Source organism: Pleurodeles waltl, chromosome 4_2 (assembly GCF_031143425.1).
Source record: "Pleurodeles waltl isolate 20211129_DDA chromosome 4_2, aPleWal1.hap1.20221129, whole genome shotgun sequence".
NCBI classification, from domain to species: Eukaryota; Metazoa; Chordata; class Amphibia; order Caudata; family Salamandridae; genus Pleurodeles; species Pleurodeles waltl.
This window is the reverse complement of record NC_090443.1, coordinates 696,112,276-696,134,079: the sequence shown is the minus strand read 5'-3', so window position 1 is coordinate 696,134,079 and position 21,804 is coordinate 696,112,276. Positions and strand designations below refer to the sequence as shown.

The 21,804-nt window shown below is 43.4% G+C and overlaps 1 protein-coding gene across 1 annotated transcript in view; it reads right to left on the bottom strand.

The window, feature by feature from the left end:
• Positions 1-375: 375 nt before the first annotated feature.
• Positions 376-21,804, bottom strand: part of LOC138293211 (calcium-activated chloride channel regulator 1-like) — a 704,166-nt gene continuing 682,737 nt past the window's right edge. Inside the window, exons 13-14 of the mRNA XM_069232299.1 lie at positions 4,897-5,133; positions 376-1,421 (exon numbers count right to left, since the gene is read on the bottom strand). Coding sequence (XP_069088400.1) covers positions 889-1,421; positions 4,897-5,133 — 770 coding nt within the window. The 3' untranslated portion in view covers positions 376-888. The remainder of the gene's footprint in view (positions 1,422-4,896; positions 5,134-21,804) is intronic.

Here is a 21,804-nt window from a genome sequence, read left to right as displayed (position 1 = left end):
TCTTGCGACCCTGTTGACTATTTTGAATGAAACGCTTGATTGTTCGATGATCACGCTTCAGAAGCTTTGCAATTTTAAGAGTGCTGCATCCCTCTGCAAGATATCTCACTATTTTTGACTTTTCTGAGCCTGTCAAGTCCTTCTTTTGACCCATTTTGCAAAAGGAAAGGAAGTTGCCTAATAATTATGCACACCTGATATAGGGTGTTGATGTCATTAGACCACACCCCTTCTCATTACAGAGATGCACATCACCTAATATGCTTAATTGGTAGTAGGCTTTCGAGCCTATACAGCTTGGAGTAAGACAACATGCATAAAGAGGATGATGTGGTCAAAATACTCATTTGCCTAATAATTCAGCACTCCCTGTACATGATCTGATCAAAACAAGGGCCTGCCTAGTGCCTTCTTCATTTTGCTTTTAGTACAGAATGTAGAGACCCCCTGTAAATGTGGTTTAGGTTTTTTTCGGCATCCGTAGTTTGGCATTTCCTATAAATGTGTCCGTTACTTTGTCCAGGAATTGGCTAATCAATGGGTAACTCAATCCTATGCGAATGAAGGTGGCGCTAACACAATGAACTTCTGGCATCTGTAGCTGTAGGTGCCATCCATTGTATGTAATTTCACAGACGTAACATATTTACGCAGCAGAACAAGGTAGTTTGCACACCTTGACTTGTATCCATACAGAGTAACAGTTCATGTTCTTCTCCGCAATCCACCATATCCAAAGGAACATCTGCCTACAGTAAAACAGAATTAGTGGATAGACCTTTTTCTAATCTTTAAAATCTAATTTCTTCTAAAAAATGTTTTAAAACAATTACAGATGTGGTTGTGATTAATTCAATTCGGAATACACATTTTCATTGGTCATCATCCTTACAGTCCTGTTTCAGGTCTGCTTTTCCTTCTGTTGCAACTTAAAATACACAAGGTAATGCTTGCGATTAGGGAAATAATCACTACGGCCGAACATACTATTATTACCAGAAAAATAACATTGTAGGAGCCAGAGCTCGAGTCATTTGATGAAGCTGATGAGGTAGTGGTGGGGATGGGCGTAGTGGTAGTAGTGGTAGTAGCGGTAGTAATGGTAGTAGTGGCAGTAGTGGTAGGAGGATGGAGAGTGATCGTGGGTGGAGTTGTGGATGGCAGTACAGATGAAGGAACAAACAGAGCTGCTTGGGCAGTGTTGGATACATCAGACTTGAGGGGAACTCTGTCAAAGGTGCGCATGCCGAAATAGATGATGGTACCATTTGCCAGGGTTAGATTCTCTGGAACAAAAGAGAATGTTTCCGCAGATCCAGCAGGCAGAGGTATCAGAGTGGAGACATTCACAGCAGTTGCCTTCTCAAAGTTGTCTCTTAGTTCCTGAGGATTAGTGCTCATTCTAACTTCATAAGAAGCAGCTAAAATGAGAAAAAAAGAAATACTATTTACATTCTTTAGATTTATGTCATGTTTCATAAATGAGTTTCTATACTCTGCACTTACAAGGATGTTTTTTCACATGCTGGATACAAATAAGCATTTGACCGTCATGATTGCTTTTATATTTATACCTGCAATGTTCAGTTGTACTGTATATCATGTCATGACAACTTTTTATGGTGCTATAAACACCTTGAATGTATGTTTCAGTATGCTATGCTGCCCACTACAATGCCAAACACATCATCCATGAGGACACTAAGAACTCATCAGGCAACTGTATAAGCAAGTGAACCACAAAGAAAGATGTTTAACAATTGTCTTGACTTTTCCCCAGTGTACAAGGCATTGAGTGGCATAGGTCTCTTGAAATATCTCGCCAGTTGCATATGGACTAGGAACAAACAATTGATCATGGGATGTTCTCACTCTTGTTATGATCAGAGTCAACAAGCTTGCTTCTTAGTGGGAGGAGGATGTTTTCTTAATCCATGCATCCAAACACTCTTCTTTTTCATATGGTCAGAATAGAAATTAGAGGTTTGGACCCTGATTTTGAGGTGGGCGGTAAAGGCACCGACTCTAAAAATTGGTGGCTGTCCTGTATGCCCACTTACTGCCGCTTCAGTTAGTTGCTGGTTTCTTGCTGTCTCTGCCTTTAGGAAATTTACCGGGCAGATCCAATTCTGATAAGACTATCATTGGAAGGATCAATGTATTTAGCAGGCCTGTCTGACACCACTCCAGCAAGTTTTATTTCTGTCTAGGTCTGCTGTACCAACCATCATGGCCTTGGACAAGATAACTGGAAAATTTCTCAGATGCACTGGGAGACAGCTCCTGATGCATCAGGGACATTGCTCCATTGTTTTCTGATGAAAGACTACCAACCTGTCCAACCAGTTGGCTCACATGGGCACCTTTGGGTCACAAAAGATCCCTGTCAAATGTGGAGTCCCCTAGGCTTCTACAATGTCTCCTGCTAACTTCAATCTTTACACAGAGCCACTTGGTGCTCTATAACATCATCAAGAACTTCAACCTAATCAAGAAAGAAATTCTAATGTTTCCTAACAGCAACAAATATGTTGCAGTACAAACCTGGCTCAATGACATAAACATTGAAGACTTGGTACACCAACTTTCACCAAATGCGAAGTCAGTCAGATTCAACTTGAATACCAATCTCACACTCAAGGAACACATCATTAAAAAATAAAGACAGCCTGGCTAGTGTTCTCTTTTCTAAAGAAAGTCAAATAATTTCTTCCAGAAAGCGACTTCATATCAAATCAAATCAAATCAAATCATTAGCATTTATAAAGCGCGCTACTCACCCATGCGGGTCTCAAGGCGCTAGGGACAAAGGGGGTGGTTATCGCTGCTCGAACAGCCAGGTCTTTAGGAGTCTCCGGAAAGCGGAGTGGTCCTCGGTGGTCCTGAGGCTGGTGGGGAGGGAGTTCCAGGTCTTGGCCGCCAGGAAGGAGAAAGATCTCCCACCCGCCGTGGAGCGTTGGATGCGAGGGACGGCGGCGAGTGCGAGGCCAGAGAAGCGGAGGGGGCGGGTGGGGACGTAGAAGTTGAGCCGTCTGTTGAGGTATTCCGGTCCCTTGTCGTGGAGGGCTTTGTGTGCGTGGGTGAGAAGTCGGAAGGTGATCCTTTTGCTGACTGGGAGCCAATGCAGGTGTCTCAGGTGTGCGGAGATGTGGCTGTTGCGGGGTACGTCGAGGATGAGGCGGGCTGAGGCGTTTTGAATGCGTTGCAGGCGATTTTGGAGTTTGGCGGTAGTCCCAGCGTAGAGGGTGTTGCCGTAGTCCAGACGGCTCGTGACGAGGGCGTGGGTCACGGTTTTTCTGGTGTCGGCGGGGATCCAGCGGAAGATCTTGCGGAGCATGCGGAGGGTGAGGAAGCAGGCGGAGGACACGGCGTTGACTTGCTTGGTCATGGTGAGAAGGGGGTCCAAGATGAAGCCGAGGTTGCGGGCGTGGTCTGCGGGGGTCGGTGCGGTGCCGAGGGCCGTGGGCCACCAGGAGTCGTCCCAGGCGGACGGGGTGTTGCCGAGGATGAGGACTTCAGTTTTTTCAGAGTTCAGCTTTAGGCGGCTGAGCCTCATCCAATCTGCGACGTCCTTCATACCCTCTTGTAGGTTGGTCTTGGCGCTGGCGGGGTCCTTGGTGAGGGAGAGTATAAGTTGGGTGTCGTCGGCGTAGGAGGTGATGATGATGTCGTGCTTGCGTACGATGTTAGCGAGGGGGCTCATGTAGACATTGAAGAGTGTCGGGCTGAGTGATGAGCCTTGAGGTACGCCGCAGATGATCTCAGTGGGTTCTGAGCGAAACGGAGGGAGGTAGACTCTTTGGGAGCGGTTTACGAGGAAGGAGGCGACTAGATAACTTAGATAACTACTATCTAAGCCACAGTACCCTCACATCTGGGTGGTAGTAATACCTACGCCATGAACTCGCAGTCTGCACTCTGGCACCCCTTACGGGCATCCTACACACTGCAGCATGTCTCATCCAGGGCCTGAAAAAATTATCACACCACCCCCATCCTGATGAAACTCCATTGGCTCCTCTTGCCGTCCCACACCATCTTCACATCCAGCTGCATCATTTACAAATCCATCACCACCAGCACTCCCGATTTCTAGCAGACAAGCTAGCCATCTCTTCTGGTTCTTACCACACCTACACCCAGGACACCATCAGACTAAAGACTAAGAAGTGTAAAAAAAGAATAAAACAGACAGCAGGTTGTTTTCTATGGATGCAGTGAGTACTTGGAACAAAATTTCTGTATCCGTCAGGATCGACCCAGTTCTGCTTCAATTTAGAAATAGTTGAAGACTCACCTCTTTAAAGGACACTATATCTCAATGCATTAACTGCCTTCAACCCAGCTTCCTCTCCTATTACTCATTGACTTTATGAATGTCTTTGACCATGTAAAGTGCTTTGCTGCATTTTGGCTAGATGTATCTTTAGGAATACAATATACATAAGAACATGCATACATACAATATACATACACACATATATACAAAGCAGGATTGTATCTTCTGAAAATAAAAAAAATGCAGAGGTTTACATGACTACTCATGCATGTTGTTATGTTTTTTTTGCCAAATTGGCTCCCAGCGTCGAAACAGCAACTGCTCTTGGGACCAAAGGCTGCCCCTACCACACCAAACGGTTGGTCCTACATTTATCAAACAACTCTGTTAGTGGAGGGTGATCTTACACTGCTTTTAGACAGCTAAAATTATAATAGGATTGCAGGTTATCCAGATAAGATAATTGTACATTCAATTGATCTAATTGTGAATAATTTCAGTATAGTCAATAGTTATCCTGAAAACCTGGAGTCATTGTGGCCCTTAACATAATGCTTAGTATGTGAGGCTTTGTTTTCAAACAGGACGCTCATAATGAAAGGAAACAGCAAACACACCTTGTCCCTCATCCAAATCACCCCCAGGTGCCGTCCATGACAAATCTATTTTCTGGTCTGCTATTCGGGCCTCAAGGTCAGTAATTTTAGATGGAGGATATATATCAGGTAGAGGTGTTGATGGAACAGAATTCACAACGAAAGAGCCCCCAGAGGTGGTTCTGCTGAAGCTTTCCAAATTCGCCTGAATGTCGTCATCAGGGACTGCAGGCCTTGGCGGATTTGTATGGACAACACCTAGAAAACAAAGATCTTTTTCTTCACATTTGAGCAACCAATACTATTTTTTTGTTTTGAAATTTTGCAATCTACTTACAATACATGGCATCAATGAGAAAAAGATCAAGATTTACCAAGCTAAGTAAGGTTTCCATATCCAACACAGGATTCTGAGATCAAGGTTCAGCATAAAGATGTCACTATAGGGCATCACTGTATGAAAACATTTTTCAACAGCTATGATGTGCCTAAGCAAGTCCCGTTTACAGAAGTAGCACACTCCTAATAAATAGGAATTAAATGAATATCTATTATTAGAACCCACACATTAGTCCTACATCAACCTAGCTGACCAATAATTCTAAAACATTACAATGATGAGTTATTTTGATTATTGTACAGGTACATTAAAATGAAATAATGAAGTTTGCAATTTGGTAAGCACGCAGAGACAATGATAAGCTTGTGCCAGAAAAAGCTTGATATGATTGTTGTCCTTCACTGATGGGATGGGCATTTTGCTGTGTTCAGTCCCTGTGGCAGAAAGTAGTACACACAAGCCATAAGTGAATGAAACCAATTAATTAATGTATTTATTTATTGGTATTAATGGTTAACAAACTAGGCTGATGATGAGTGTTAATAAATTGGCACTGGCAGTGTTTTGACAGAGGTTTAAATATAAATTGCATTCTGTAAGACAAGCACACACTCAAATTCTCTTTGTATAAATGTTAAAAGTATTTGTGATCAAAATCCTGACGTACTAATATTCTATTTGCAAAAAGGGGTTTCAAAATGTGCACCAACTTTTTGGAAATGAAAACTGATTTTGTGAACTGACCTATGTAATATTAGTACATAATTCATATTTCTCTGAAAGAAAATATATCAAAGAAGTCCATCATCTTACTGTTTCAGATAAAAAGTATTGTATTTAACTGTCCAATTTTTGATTCAATTCCACTTTCTGATAGTATTCTTTTCACAAATAATACAGGACGCAAAAAGGTAGATAAACAGACACACCTAGGAATGGTGTCCTGCAGACAACCATAGACCTAATTGTATCTCCACGAAGGTAACTTCTTTTTTTAAACAGCCCAAGCCCTCAATGGAACCTGTTCTCCATTTGGGAACTCTTAAAAAGAAACAGGCAGTGGTCACCTTCCTTTTTGCAAATCAGTTACTTTCTGCTTTTGGAAATCTGTAACTGGTCAATGGATTCCAATGGAAATTATTATCTACCTCCTCATCTTTACTTATAATTAAAGCAGATACATTCTGCTTTTGCTTTGAAAAACTCAAGAAAGAGACCCACATTACCACAATATTTACACAAATCATTCTTTGTGGGACGTATGGACCTTATCAACACCTGAAACAGATAACACTCTTCTTAAAAAATACAACTTTTGTTGAGTTTGAGCTGTTGCTCTTTTAGTATTTGAGTTTTTGTATGTGTTCTCTTGAACTACACGAATGTTTGTCTTGGTGTTCACCTTCTTTAATAAACTCTTGGGCAGTTAGAAAACCTTTGAGTGCTGTCGGGTTGACAAAAGGGTGAACATTTGGAACCCAGTACAATACCCTGATATCACTGTGTTTATGTCAGAAATGTAAGCTGATCCTTTTTAACCCCTCCCAATGTTTTTGCTTTTGGAAAACCTGATTTTTGGATCCCGGAACTGAGTGAGTCTCACTTTCTAACTCTCACTCACTCCAAGCTATAGTAAGTGGACTTCAGTGCTAACCTTTTAAAATAATGGGCTAAGAAGCTCAGAACCGATTACACTTAATTACATGCAACTACAGCAAACGCAGCCTAGTATCTCCCCATGTGCAGTCTATCACTGATGGGATGGTTAATAAATTAATTAAGGTATGTACAGCCCTTTTGCATTTAAAAGGAAATATCCTTATTTCATTATGACAATACTGTACGTCTGTAGTGCTTTACTGTATTCAAACTAGGCAAAAGCGAAACTAAAAAACAACTTCACATCAGCTTAACCTAACATTTCTTCTATCATTAATAGCTATGGATAAGCAATGGTCCAGAGTGCCTAAAGAAATTAGAGCTCTGAACTACCATACTTGCCCAGGTTAATGACCCTGCTGTCCAGAAAGTAGATTAAAGCCTCTCCTGCTCATTTCAATCATTTTTAGGGGATTACGTCTGTTCCTGGGAGATGAATAAGGTAGTGTAGAATTATGAATGGGCTTATTAACACCCACAAAATTGACAGGCCTTTGCATGCCCTGCCATATAGAAACAAAGGGAGTCAGCCAGCCCTCTGGCACCACTCGTAAGAGGGGATCTCCATCAAAGCTTTAGAGAGAAGAAGCCAGTTTGCTGTGTCAGTTAGAGGGGAAGTTAAATGTTATAGAGGCGCTGCAGCTTACCAAGTGTTCGATTCTGTTATATTGAAAAATCTTATCATGAAGTGCAGGAAGAATGGATCAGGGGTGGATGGAAGATGTGGCATACCTTCGAGAATTCCTCACTTTTTAAACACCTGCACAAAGGGAGTGGTGTGAAAATCTTCTGGGATCTATGGGAAAAAACACCAGAAGAAAAAAGCCGATCTAGAAGTAAGACTCCTAACTCCTACTGAAGAAAAGAGCTCAGGGCCATTTGTCTCCTGCTGAAGAGAGGGACCCAATGACGTTTGACTTCAGCTTAGCCAGGGACTGGAACCTGTATGTCCTTTAGCCGGCCTTCCCACTCTCACTGGGAGACAGTAGACGTTGCACTTGCTGACTTTGGAGGAGAGGGTTCCCCTGGAACTTTTGTTGACTAATCCTGTGGAGGGTACCTCTGGAGAGGGATCTCAGGGCTTGTGCTGGGAACACAGCTAACCTGTAAGTGGCTAGGAGGCCGTGGGGGCTATGGAATGCAGGCAGGGAGTGTAGGCTGCTTTGAGGGCCAGATGGCTCTACTTAGGAAGGCCCCAGGCCACGAGAGAACTGCATGTCTTGGGCTCTGTGTGATTCACCACCACTAGAAGGAGGCAGATGGATGCTGGAGCAGCAACACAAGGCTATGAAAGTACACAGTCAGCGGGCAGGACAGGTCCTTAGTTCTCTGTCATCAGAGGCAGAGAGTTTAAAATCGGATCCAGAAATGCAAAAACATTGTTAAGACTGAATTCAGGAACCCATCACCATGTGCAAAATGCAACTTTCTTTAAATCCTGGGTCAAAGAAATCAGCCCTACTTTGACCTGCTTATTTTGAGGAAGCCCAGTGGGTCCATAGGACTGCTAGCATGGGAAATTCTTAAGTATGTCCAGTGATTTCTCCCGGGGACCTTCAGGGAACTTGTGGTGGGATGGGTCCCCCTTTGTTAGCAGAAAGCGGCTCACAAAGCTCAGATTTTTTGTAATAGTCTTTAGGGAGGACCAGTGCAGAGGGAGTAGATTGCTAAGGGGTGGCATGCATGTCATTCCTCCCTTTTTAGGATCCTACATCCTCCAGGAAGGGAAAGTGTGCCAGAGAGGAAAAAGTACCAAGCACCACCCAAGTCTTCTCAGGAAAGCTCCAGCAGAGAGAAAGAGCCTTTGGAGCACGGCAGTGTGATTTGCTCCCTGACTCATTCTGGCCATGGCTGTGGGGAACTTGGAGCACAGCCATCATTTTCTCGAGTGTAATTAGTTAATCTGTGATTGCTAACAGCAACTAAATCCATGACTGTGTAGCATGAAAGGACAATGCACTGCAGCCTGCTCTTACATGGCATATCCTGGGCACCTTCAATCGGGAAGCCAAGGATGACTGTAGTGACTGTATCTGATCATATTTATCGAACCACTGTTGTGAAGAAGTGAGGTCCCTGGTGCTGAACTACCGGGTGTCCGCAGCATAGGCACCATAACAAGATTTGAGAGAGGGGACCTTACAGGGGCCACTGACGTTTTGCTAAATCAGATGAGATCATATTCCATATTCTGAAACAGAACACTAATCTTGCTACTGCATTTATTATCTGTTGCTTTTTAAAAGGTATTGAGTGGACAAAAAGTGAGTTGTCGTAGACCAGCCAAAAGATGATAGCTGCCTGGACTAGTTTCATGGCAATGCACTGAAACAAGGTGTATAATTTTTCATCGAGTTTTGTTTAAAGTTGTAATAGAACAACATAGAGAGGTAAAATGAAGGGTTTGCTCTCGTGAGGATTGGTTGCTGCCAAAAATAAAGCATCGATTTCTGAGTCCAAAGAAATGCAGTGCACCCACAGAAGCTACCCACTACTGCTCGAAAAAGATATTGGGGGAACCTTGTACCATTAGAACATTGCTTTTACTAGTGATGAGCTACAAAATGTTCTCTCTCATCCATTCTCCAAGGCTGAGAATGCTATTGGATTGATGTTGCTTTATTTCCAACTGCATAGTCAGTTGGATATCATCAGCTTATCAATTAAACATAAAGCCAAAAAAATGGATCAAAAGGGCAAAAAGATCTAACCAACTGAAATTAGTAGGCTGACTAGGCACACTAATTTATTTTAAAGCTAACTGAATTGTCATAGCAATATAGCTTAGGTTTAGCCTTGCAACCGATTTAAAACATTAACACGATTATAAAAGTGATGTAGAAGAGCTGGGTGACAGACTGTATAGATAGTGACATAGAGATCTAAAAGGACTAGTATGTAGTGGTTGTATATTCATGTCACTTGAAATAAGTAGTTTCTAAAGTTGCCTCATGTTCTGACATGTTATATGAAATTAGGAATTACCAGAGGAATTACTCAGTTACCGATTCCGTGGTAATTGCTCCTTCTAGGGTGGACTTTTATTGAAAATGAATTTTCCATTAGAAAAATAATGCATAATATAGGTTTGGTTCAGTTGACGTAACCAGGCTGCACTAGGCCATATTGATGAAAGTGCTTGTTCATATACTGTGCAGCATTGCTTTTCATTAGCATTTCAGAAAAACATTGAAATTCAGCTGTAGCTATGGCGTCTCTTGCTCTATATGTGCATCTTTAGCTTCCATAGCCACGAAGAAGAATTTGAACCAGTTTGAAGGTTAATGTGCTAAATCTCCTACTTTCACTGTTATGAAGGTGCGTAACAGTACATTGTATTAAGTTGCATTTCTGATGTTTCTGTTCAATGAGGTGGTTTACAAATGAACAGATTGATTGGTTTGCTGTGCAAGTAACATTTAGTACAACATCTCTACCTAATGACATGCCATGAAGTTGTCTTTATATAATATGTCACAAATTGATTTTTGCTTAGACATTTTGCTTTTGCTATTTTTATTTCCTTAGACTTTTTTTTTGTAATTTAGACATTGAGGCCCTCATTATGACTTCGGTGGTCTTTTTGCAAGACTGCTGAAGCCGCTGCCACCAACAGACCGCCGTGTTGGCTGTCCAAAGACCGTCAAATGTGGAGTTGCTATGGATTTCTGCCAGTTTACGGGTGGAAATGTGACCCCGTCGGCCTGGCTGACAGAGGTACAGAGGAGGTTCCACCGCCAGCATCGCCTTTCCAACAGGACTCTGCCCACCGTATTACGATGCATAATACTTTGCAGTGGTGTCCTATACGGCGGTGCTGGCATTGGCAGATGCCAAGACCCATCCCCTCCCGGATGACCACCTCGCCAAAACAGGTAAGAGGACCATCCGAATGGGGGGGTGTTCGGGGGTGTTAGGTGCATGTGTGTGGTGTGTGCATGTATATGTAGCAGAATGGGTGTGCGTGAAAGCGTGTTTGCATGTATGTGTGTGTGGAGGGTGTGTGTGTCTGCATGCATGCGGATGAGTGGGGGGTGTATGCGTGTGGATGAGTGGGGGGTGCGTGCTTGGAGCTGTGTGTATGATTGCGGGGTGCATGAAGGTGTGTGGACATGTGAGGGGTGCATGTAGGTGTGTGGGCATTCAGGGGGGTGCATGGAAGTGTGTGGACATGTGGGGGGTATATGGAGGTGTGTGGATATGTGGGAGTGCGTGTGCTGGCGACAGGAATGGGTATTCCTGTCGCCGGGTGCATTACGCCAGGCTTTTCGTGGTGGGGCGACCGCCGTGAGAAGCCTGGTGGTATGCCGCCGGCCCGGAAGAGCTCACCGCCAGCCGCTTCGGTGCGATGCACACGACGGGTCGGGCAACGTTGTGGCGATTTGGCTTCAGCTTCACCACCGTACTTGTAATGTGGCGCTCTTTACCGCCGGGTCTGCGGCGGTAAGTCCGCCACACTAGCAATCAGGGCTTTAGTCTTGAGATCTTTTTTTCATTTTGCATTGCTGCATTGCATAATTCAAAGTACTATTTTTTATTTTGGAGAGGCGTTGCTCTCATTATTATTCTACTCTGCTAGCTCAGTTCAGAACAGAGGGCTGCTGTTTATTTTGATGTAGATAGAGAGGGCTAGTCACAAGTGGTCATTTTGTATTTAGGATTTCTTATCAGGATGTGACTTATGCTAATTCCCCATTTATGATTAACATTTGTTTTCTGTAATGAAAACTTTAATATTTGAATACATATGCAAAATTGAGAACTGGAAACACTTAATTGTGCACATTTTTCTTTAATGGTTTTTGCTGAGTATTTGATCACTGGATTCTCCTATTCCTATGAATTGACCCAGCTTAACATTAATTGAGTTGAAGTGTCAACACATTGACAACTTAAGAGATCTTAGGTGTTCCTGTGCATGTCTTAATTCCAAAAAGGATTGTTACTGGCCCTACTGGAATTAAGAGGCCACTCATAATAAGGGCCCAAGTCTTTTGGTGTTTTAATTGTGTCATTTCAACTTATGTTTTTGTCCCAACCTGCTTTCAAGCCATCTTGTCTACTCCTGTAATTTGACAATCTTAAGTGGGTCTATTGCTGGTGAAAGTGTGGGTGCAAGCTACTTCTGCAGCATGCACAGATTGAAGACAAACAACAACAAATCTCCCTTATTGGAGAAACTAAGGACATAGGCAAATGAAAAGTAGGTCCTGTAAACATGATATATAGTAACTTAATTGGAATACAGTGACAAAGTCCCAGAACAAGGTGGGATATAGTCCTTGAAATATACAAGTTTCAGGAGAGAGTTTCACAACTGACGTTTTGGGTCCTGTGAATCTAATGTAGGTAGAGCTTTTCTGTCAAAGGCCTCCTTTCGTCTCCAGAAAAGGTACACTCAGTGCATGACTAGTTTGTGCTGCGTGTTGCACAATATCAAAATTTGGAACATTATTTATATCTCTGACATTAGGATACCTTAGGGTTTTGTACTGGACATAACTGTTAGGTTTTCCAGTTTTTGGCTTCAGCCGAATTAAAATGATAAAACACTAGAAAACAAAAATATAAAAGCGAACAACCAGTTGCTCCCCTGGATAGCAGCGGTGCCTTATCCTCAAGGTTCTTCCTCTATTTCTATTCCGTGCATCTGCTTAGGTCGATTGGTTGAATATTAAAAAAAGAGCAGTGTTTTTGGTTCGAAGGAGTTCTCAGAGAACAAAAGACTGACTTTTGTTTCTATGAGAAACAAACATTGCCAGAACGGTCAGCCTGCCCACGGTCCTGTATATGTTGCTGTGGGACTGGGATTTCAGGTAGGGTGGAGGGGGAGTAAAAGTGGAATTGGAATCAACGGTGTTTGGGAGAGAACAGGCCTGGAGGTGGAAATGATGGCTGTGGAAAGAACATATTAGAGTAGTGGTTGGGGAAAAGTCAGACACATGGGAACTGGAGGAGGGAGGGAAGAATGAAGAGTGAAACTCAAGAGGTGGAGGGAACATGAAGTGACAGATTGGTGGGACAATGAGGCTCATGATGCAAGGGAAAGATGCAGGGGGAGGAGAGCAAAAGCAGCGACACATAGGGCAGGGGTTGGAGAGTTGCAGGAGCAAACACAAAATGGAATGATCATCGAGGCACTGACAGGGAGACTTGTAGAGGTAAAAGAGTCCTTCATTTAGTTCAATTCAATCAAGCAATTGCAAGCACAAACATACACCCAAACAGCCAATAGTGGTAAGTGGGAGGGAAACACTCCACTGGGTTCTGCCAAAAAGTGATTGACAAAGTCTCAAATCAATGTCTGAGAGGCTAGTCTAAAAAAAAAGCCAAAGGTTGGAAGAAGCAGACACAAATCCCACCCTAATGTTATTAGGATCAACAGGTCTTTTTGACAGCTGTCTAAGTAGAAGCCCAAAAAAGGTGGCCCGCGCATCCCAAGCATGACGGAATATGGGGTGCCGCACAAGACTTGGGACTGTGTGGGGGGAGGGTCCTCAGTGGGAGCCTGACTTATTGAAAAGCAGCCTCCTCTTGCTGCACTGCCTCCTAGATGGAGTGAGCAGAAATAGATCGAATTACTCAATTTGCATACAAACAGCTATTTGAGGCTGCAAAGAAAGGTTTATAAGGCAGAAATCCGGAAAATGTAATGCTATGCATTGAAGTGAAGTGCGTTTTTGGAGGGTAAATGTGAGAACCTATGATGAATGATATCAACACTATTGGGGGGAAAAGCGAGTATCCCAATTAAATAACGGGAGTGGCATGTACGGTTTAATGCAGTGATCAATTTTATTTGAATTTGTAGAGGGTAAAGGATTCCCCCGTCATGTCCTTATCAGGAATGTCTTCTAGTTAACTGACGTTTTGAGACGGGCAATCTTTCTAAAAGAGGGTCGTGAAGTCCCAAGTAACAGACCTGCCATTTTAACTTATGATCTCTAGGCCAGATCAGTTATACATTTGCCTTAAATGTAGGAAGATTATGGGGGTAGTGACCAGTCCCTAAATGCACTTGCGTTTTCCAGCTGATGTGACCCTTCATTTTCAGTTCTCTTCAGATTTTCAAAGTGGCTCTGTATCTATATTTGTATATTCCTCTTCGCCGTTGTATAACTCATCCCTCAGACCCTATTTTCCATCCTTGGTTTCCCCTTGTTAGTCTAGGCAGATGAATTGGCTACAAGCCGCTCCCTTGGAGTGTAGCAGCACAGGGACTGTGCCACATTTTCAGTTATAGGTCAATTATTTGCCGTAGCAATGGATTTCCTATACCAAGTTTCTGAATCGCCTGTTCCTCTCTCTTGAATGTATCCACAGAGCAAAACAGGTGTCTGAAAGGCACTCTCCCTTATGAAACGTTTGGGTACTGTGTGTGAGCCAACCCCGGGGACTGCACTGTCTGCATGCTGCCAAGCCTAGCAAGTTCTGTACATTAGGGACTAGGGCTGTAGTGAGTGCTCTTGGGCAGGGGGAGCCCATCCCATCAATTACTTGGTTCTGCTTTCCTGCGGGGCTTCCTCCGGTACACGCAATAATGAGAGAGTTTCTAATCAATGCCCTGGGCTGCTGAGCTTTCCTAGTGTGTGGCAGTGTGGGTAGGAATGGTACAAAAAACAGGCCAGGGCACACACATAAAAGTGACCTTCACTGGAGACCTAAATAGCTAGAAAAGTGGCCCACGTTTGCAAATCGGGGCAGTGTTGAATTGACAGAAACGCTGTGTAGATGTTTTGCAAGGTAGGGGAGAGTGCATGCATTTGTGTTTGTGGCAAGATCAGGGAAATAGGCAGTAAAACAAAGATCATAAAACAGGCACACAAACAGCCAAAAACCGACCCAAACACTGACCTGTCAGACCAGCCCATCAGGCACTGCCTGATTGTCCTATAGGCCAGTCCGACACTAGCGGCAGTCAGATGATCGGCAGAAGTGGATTGATTCCTGGCCTCTGTTCCAGGAGACAACACTTATCTCCCGAAAGTTAATACACTGTTCACCGCCAGTGGTCGTTAGCTTGTCAAGGTACACTTGTTCAAGAGCCCCCTTCTGCTATAAATTGTACAAAAGCACGGTTAAGGTGTAAGTAGTGGCCTTGGGTAAATGATTCATGCATAATTACAGTTCATTATTAAACGAAATACAAGGTATAGTGTATTTGGTAGGATAAAGTATATTTGGAGAACATTTGTTGGCATGCAGTTTCAAAAGTAAGAAATAATGAAATTTAATTTAGTTTAATATAAAAAGAAACTGTTCGAAGTCCTTTACCATGTGAAGCACATAAGTGAGATAACATCCATTCAAACAGTAAAATAAACTCTTGTAGCGCGAAACTAGTGTCTTGATTACAATGAGGCTGAAGAAGTTTGGACCCGTGGGCAGTTTCAGAAGAATGTGGGGAGTCTTGCTTGGACTAGAAAACAAGGGATTTGTAAAAGTCCAATCAAGGGATATCTAGGGAGCAGACAGAGGCTTACGGATGGCCAAAGTTGTGTTCAATGCCCTTAATCTGGTCCCAGCAACTTGGTGTAGGAACACTGCACCTACTTTTCCCATCCAGAAAATCCAACCAATACAAATTTTTGAGGCTTCAATTGCAAGAGCAGCTAGGCTTTGCAGCCTGGCTCTGCCCGACCATTTTCTCGAGCAAGGTGGAGGTCCCACTGCAGTTGATGACCCCTTCCCTCCCTTAGTGTGCCTAGCCCCTCCTTTCACTCCACCCCACGCACATTTACCACGTACTCAGAGCAGGTGGTAAATGTGGCCATTAAAACTCCTCAGAATAGGGGATGAATTCTAAGCTACAATTCAGTCTGAACAGTTATCTCCTATTCCAAAGGGGCTTAACTTGTGTGGTAATGGCAGGGTGTTTCATCACAGCAACAGTAAATGACATGCGGAGTTTGGACTCCAGCAGTATTGCACAACTCATAATCAGGGCCAGGATGTTGAATTTTGTTTAATAATAATTGAAACTAGAATAAATCATTTATCGAAGGCCACAACCAGGTTGTGTTTCTTTACTCAAACACTATATCAGGTAAAACGGGACCCTCTTCCGCCATAAATTTTAGAGAGGTTTTAAGGCATGAGCAAAGTGGGCAATTGCCCAGTACCCCCACTTTCAAAGGGGCCCCTTAAAAAGTGAACTTTCTCTTTTTCACCATTTCTCTCTATTAACCTCACTCTCTCTTCTCTGCCTACTTTTACCTCTGACTCTTTATTTCACTACCTGGTGTCACTTTAAGGATTTGTGTGCCATGGGCAAGGCATATAAATGTTTGTGTTTTGCATCATGGGCCTTCATTTAGCAGGAAATGGGTAATAAAATTCAAAGTTGTTCCAAACAGGGGCATCCAAAATGTGCCTTGCCCAGGGCCTGCAGAAATCCTTAAGATGACACTATATAAACTGTAAATGTGTTTCATATTTCAGTCCTAAAACCCTGCTCACTTACTAGGCCAGCACTAGTCTGCTAACTTGCAAAGGCACAGCACAACACAGCACAAAAACTGAGGTTTCTATCAGACCCACGACATTCATTACTGTGGCCAACACTGGGTGAATCTTCATTTTAAATGTTATTGAACAAACTTGGTCATAAATAGGGGTTTGCAAAACATTTGTTTTTGTAATTTTGTAACAAGTGTGGTTTTCACCCAACTTAGTCCTGAAGTGAAGTTTTTTATAATAAAAAGGATTTTGAGCAAGAGGTTTTCCACCAGAATACATTAGCATATACTTTACACATTTTCTTGAACTTTGCTAAGTTTGTGACTATCAAACATAAAGACGTGACATAAACTTCATATGGTTGGTGTTGTTTAAGTTTCACAACAGGTTCACAATGAACCTGGACCATGTTTGGGAGACTGATGCCGCAAGGTTTCGTGGTTTCCACAGATACTGAAGGTGCAGACCACTAGCAACGTAAGACAGAATGTGGGGTGAAGAAGAATTGCATGTGAGCCATTCTGCCTTTCCACTGAGAAGAGTAGACTGAGACGTCTGGTAGGCAGAGTAGTAACAGCGCAGAGTGTGAGCTGCTCACTGTGACAAGCACACTGCAGGGTTCTTCACCTAAGTTGTCATCTCCAGTGCTAAAGGAGCAGCCCCCTCATGCCAGCTATTTCAGTCTAACTGATATTAAAGCAAGCATACTTAAAATCCTATTTAACGTTGATTAGGTGGGTCTATCTTGCAATTCACTCACACTTTACTTGAGAAAAATAATTCTGAACCTGCAGCATACGTTATATTGAATGGGGCACAAGCAGCCATTATCAGTTAGTTATATAGAAAATAAATACTTGTTCTGTTTCGTCTTAGAAATGAAGGGGCATTCCCTTGAAAAACGTCTGATTTTAGAAGGGAAATTCAGCAGTTTGGTATTGATGAACTTAAGAAGGGCAGGGATTTCGTCAGAGGGACAGTCATAGGATCCGAATTAGAGCTCGGCAGATGGACTAAAGGCAGTCCGGATAGTGAGAACTTTATGGCCGCCACCTTGCCTTTATGCTGCCCACCACATTGAGAGTTTAAAGTCAACCTGGCAGTGGACTCTTTGTATTCGTATGAATTGCTGTCACGCCGTTTCATACAAAGCCAGTGAAAGGCTTGGTGTGAGTCAGTCTTTGGTAATGGATGCTTACATCAAACTTTTGACATTTAATTTTTTTTCAGAAACAAACCCCCACAGTGGATTTTTTTTTAGAATAATGTAAATCTAATGGCTCCACGCAAGTTTTTTCTCCAATGGAAAGGGAGATTTTGTTTTTACTTTTACTGTCCCTCATTGACAGCAGTAAAAAAAAACATCTGATTGCCCAATATAAATTGGACAGACAGTTGGATGACTAACCTTCAATGACCTGTACTCTGTTGGAGGAGTTTGTTGGCCGCATTGAAAGAGTAGGCTCCATCACTGACGTACTGTCAGTCCACCCATCCCTAGACCGGGTCGGCGGACTGAGAGTATAGCAAAAAAGGTAAGCCGTCACTGGTGCAATGGACTACCCTCTCTGCAAAACTGTAAATTGGGCCCATAATTCTGCATTGTAAAATGAAAACGTACATTCAAGCCTGTGCCATCTGGTGAACTTTGAAAGTGGTGCAGCACAAATTCATACCCTGTGTTGCAGGGTGAGAGTTTAGCGAATAAGCATGCTCCTTTTATCCTCCTCCTGGAAAGATCAGGAAAACCCTTTTTTATTTTTAAACTAAAAGGACAAACAGTGCAATTCCCGGTATACTTTCTCAATGGCACAGACAACTTTCTGGTTTTGCTAACCACGCATGAGCCTTCTAAGTTGTGTAGGCACCAGAAATTGAGACACCGCAAACAGTGTATAGAGTAATATGGGAGATATACAGCAAAGAAAGGTTAGAGAGACATGCAGAAAAAGAAGAAAGGAGAGACAGGAAAAAAGTAAGAATGAGACATTTATAAGATAAAGGGGCCATAGTGAGAAGAGTCCAGGAAAGAACATAATGATAAAAGACCTCAAGACCTGGAGACCTCAAGAGAGTTACACAGTGAAATAGCTGAGAAGCACAGAAATCTAAAAGTATATAGAAGAGATGGCAGAATCTGACATATTAATATTAGAGAGGGTTGAGATAGGTAAGAGAGGACAAAAGGTGGCACAGGAGAGAAGTGGCAGAAAATTGAGGATGGAAAGTTGGTGAGAGGGAAGAGAGAATAAAGGCAGGGAAGAGTGGACAGGGACTGAGAAGTTGGAGAGAGGAGGATGGCACTTGGCTAAACAAGAAAGGCAGAGAATCATGCAGTAGGAGGAAGGTGGTACATAAAAGAAGTCAGAAAGTGACAGAACGTACAGAGATACAGGAAAGATGTGGCGGAGCAGGTGAAGGAGAGGATAGACCCACTTGAGGCTGCATACAGTACTACAGAGTAGAAAACAAGTAAATAGGGAAATGAGGGCACAAAGTGAAACAAATGGAGAGGAAAGACACTTTGTTGGGTAAGAACACCAATCGACACTGGAATAAGACGGGGAGAGGTGTCGAGCAAAGGGCACAGTACACAATACTAAGGGAAATGAATGAGAGGGAGCAAATTGAGACAGGAAAGCCAAGGGGAGACAAAGAAGTTATATGGGGAGTAAAATACTAGGAAAAGACCCCAAGCATCCCACTTACTCCATGTAACAATCCAGAATCTGCCAACCCCTCCAACGTTTCTATGGCACAGCATTGTATTTTTTCAGCTGCTAGATTTTGCAATATGAGTATCTGTTAGAATGAATGGTCTGCCCTGATTTTGTGGATGTCATGTGAGCGAAGAGAAAAAACCCCTGAACTTCATGGGCATGTAAGTGTTCATTGCACTGAGCACAGGTCCTGCTCGACTGAAGCTCTGTGGTAGCAATGCCTAAGCTACTCAAAACATATAGGGGGTCATTACGACCTCGGCGGTCTTTTCGCAAGACCGCCGAGGTACCGCCGTGCTGAAGACCGCCAGTGGTGGCGGTCTTCCGCGCCGCATATTATGACCGCTGGCAGGCCGCCGTCCTTTTTAATACGGAAAGCCGCCAGCAGCCATACTGGCGGACGGCGGGAAAGTGGAGGCTGCTCAACCTCCACTGCCACGTCAACAGAACACCGCCCACTGAATCACGTCCCATGATTCGGTGTGGCGGTGTTCTGGTGACGGTGTTCTGGTGGCAGAGCTGCCCCCATGTATCCCGTCCCCTCCCGGAGGATCAACGGACAAGGTAAGTAGATTGTCCATTAGGGAAGGGGGTGGGGGGGTGTTGTGTGTTGTGTGCGTGCATGGGGGTGTGCGTGTGAGAGTTTAGAGGGGCGAGTGAAATGCGTGCGGGGGTGCTGTGTGTATGGGAAATGTGTGCGGGTCGGACGGTGTGCATGTCTGTTTGTATGTGTGCGGGTATGTGTTGTCGGGGTGTATGTGTGCGTGTAGGGGTGTGTATATGTGCATGTTGGGGGTGTGTGCGGTGTGTATATGTGCATGTTCGGGGTGGGGAGGGGGGTTGTGCCACCTTTGGGGGGGGGCAGGGGGGTTGAGGCTGTGGGGGGAGGATTCGTGGGGGTACCGGGGGTGGGGGAGACCCCTATCAGTGCCAGGGAAGGAGTTTCCTGGCACTGATAGTGCCTACCATAATGGATCTCATGGCGGTTCCCAACCACCCAAGATCCATGGCAGTATGCAGGGTCCTGATACCGTCGGTGGTCTAGTGACGACCGCCAGGCTGGAGACCGCAATCTCCAGCCCAGCGGTCTTTACCGCCATGGCGGTCGGAATGGTGAAGTGGCGGATGATGGTCACAATTCAATTTTTTTTCTTCCGGCCTGTTTGCGGTCTTACCGCCGCTTTACCACCAACCACCAGGGTCGTAAAGATCCCCATAATAACTTAGATGAACTACAATTCTCAAAGCGCTGTATGACTTTTTTTTAGACTTACAGCGGCAGCAATCAACTTGATCTTTTGAATCTAAGTTGTGTTTTACAGTGTTCCTTACTAGGCATTTGATCTTCTAGCTGTGGCTGCTGGAACTCTTCTTCCCAGGAATCGGATTCTTTTCATCGTCAATCAAAGTGATGCAAGATTGTGCATACAAACAAGTATACCAGATACAACTGTAGCTATGAACTCTATGAAATCTATATTAGAGCTTTTTGTTTTTGTCCTATGAAATGTGTACTAGAGCCATCTGTTTATGTGCTATCAACTCTATCCTGGAGTTTTCTGGCGTTGTACTATAACATATCTTTAGCCAATCATTTAGTTCAACAGACTTTAAACTGGAATTGCCTTGTTAGAACTACAAACTCAGTATGGTAGCCATGCTTAGGCTTCCAAATTCTGTGCACAGACTTTTTACTTCACTTGATTCACACCTGGTATTACAGTTTGACTATTGGCAAGGAAGTGATTGCATTCACCACGGGAGAAAAGCATGACACTAAAGTCTATCTATTGTGTTTCATATAATGAACTAAGGGCCATATGTACAAACACATTTTCCCATTGACACAGAATGGGAAAAACCCTTTGCTACATCTGGCCCTAAGTGTGTTAAAGATTTCTGATTTAACTTCCAATCTGCTGAGAGTAGTAATAGAGACTAGAACAGATAATGTCGTTCAGGTTATACTATGCATTGTTTCCTAATGTTATTTGTTTCTTTCAGCTCTGGGAACTCATAGTGTTGCCAGGAAACCGAGCAACTCCGGAAAGTGGGTAATGCAGAGGTATGTCATGTGACATAGTAGAACAGCAAATTTTAATCCGTCTGTTATCAAAAAAAGTTATTTTTTTTAGATATCACATAGGTTGAGATTGGCAGGACATCTGGCAAGCTGAAAATATGCTGGGTCTCTTTTTCTCTCTCTTGGCCCCTCTCCCCTGATATACTGCAGAAATCCTTTACATGATTACTAGTGGGTCTAGAGAAGAGTGACTATAAGCGCCATTACTGTCGGATCCAAACTGCCAGGTTATTGCAATTGTGACAGTGGTTTTTTGAAAAATGCATCATGTATTTCATTCCCAAAACTAATTGTGGAATATTATATGCCAATAGCATCCCAAGCTTCAGCTGCACATTTACCTTCACATTGGGTGAGAAAGTAAACATAAGCAATAAGGGACTGCTGCTGAATAGCATTATTGAATCAATAGGGAAAATGCCTGTTGTCTTTCCCACTCATCTTTTGAAGCACAAAACACACATAAAGACCCTTCCTTCAAAATTCATCGGTGGCATGCACAGGATAAGAGCAACTGGTAAGAGAGCAGATGTTCCCCCTGTTAATCCAACAATCCCTAATAGCAGTCGCCTGAGTATGCTGACTGCAAAAGATTTGACCTTTTTGGGTTGAGCATAGCATAGCATAGCTTTTGTTATGTATCTGGGCTTTTAACCACGCCTACTGCG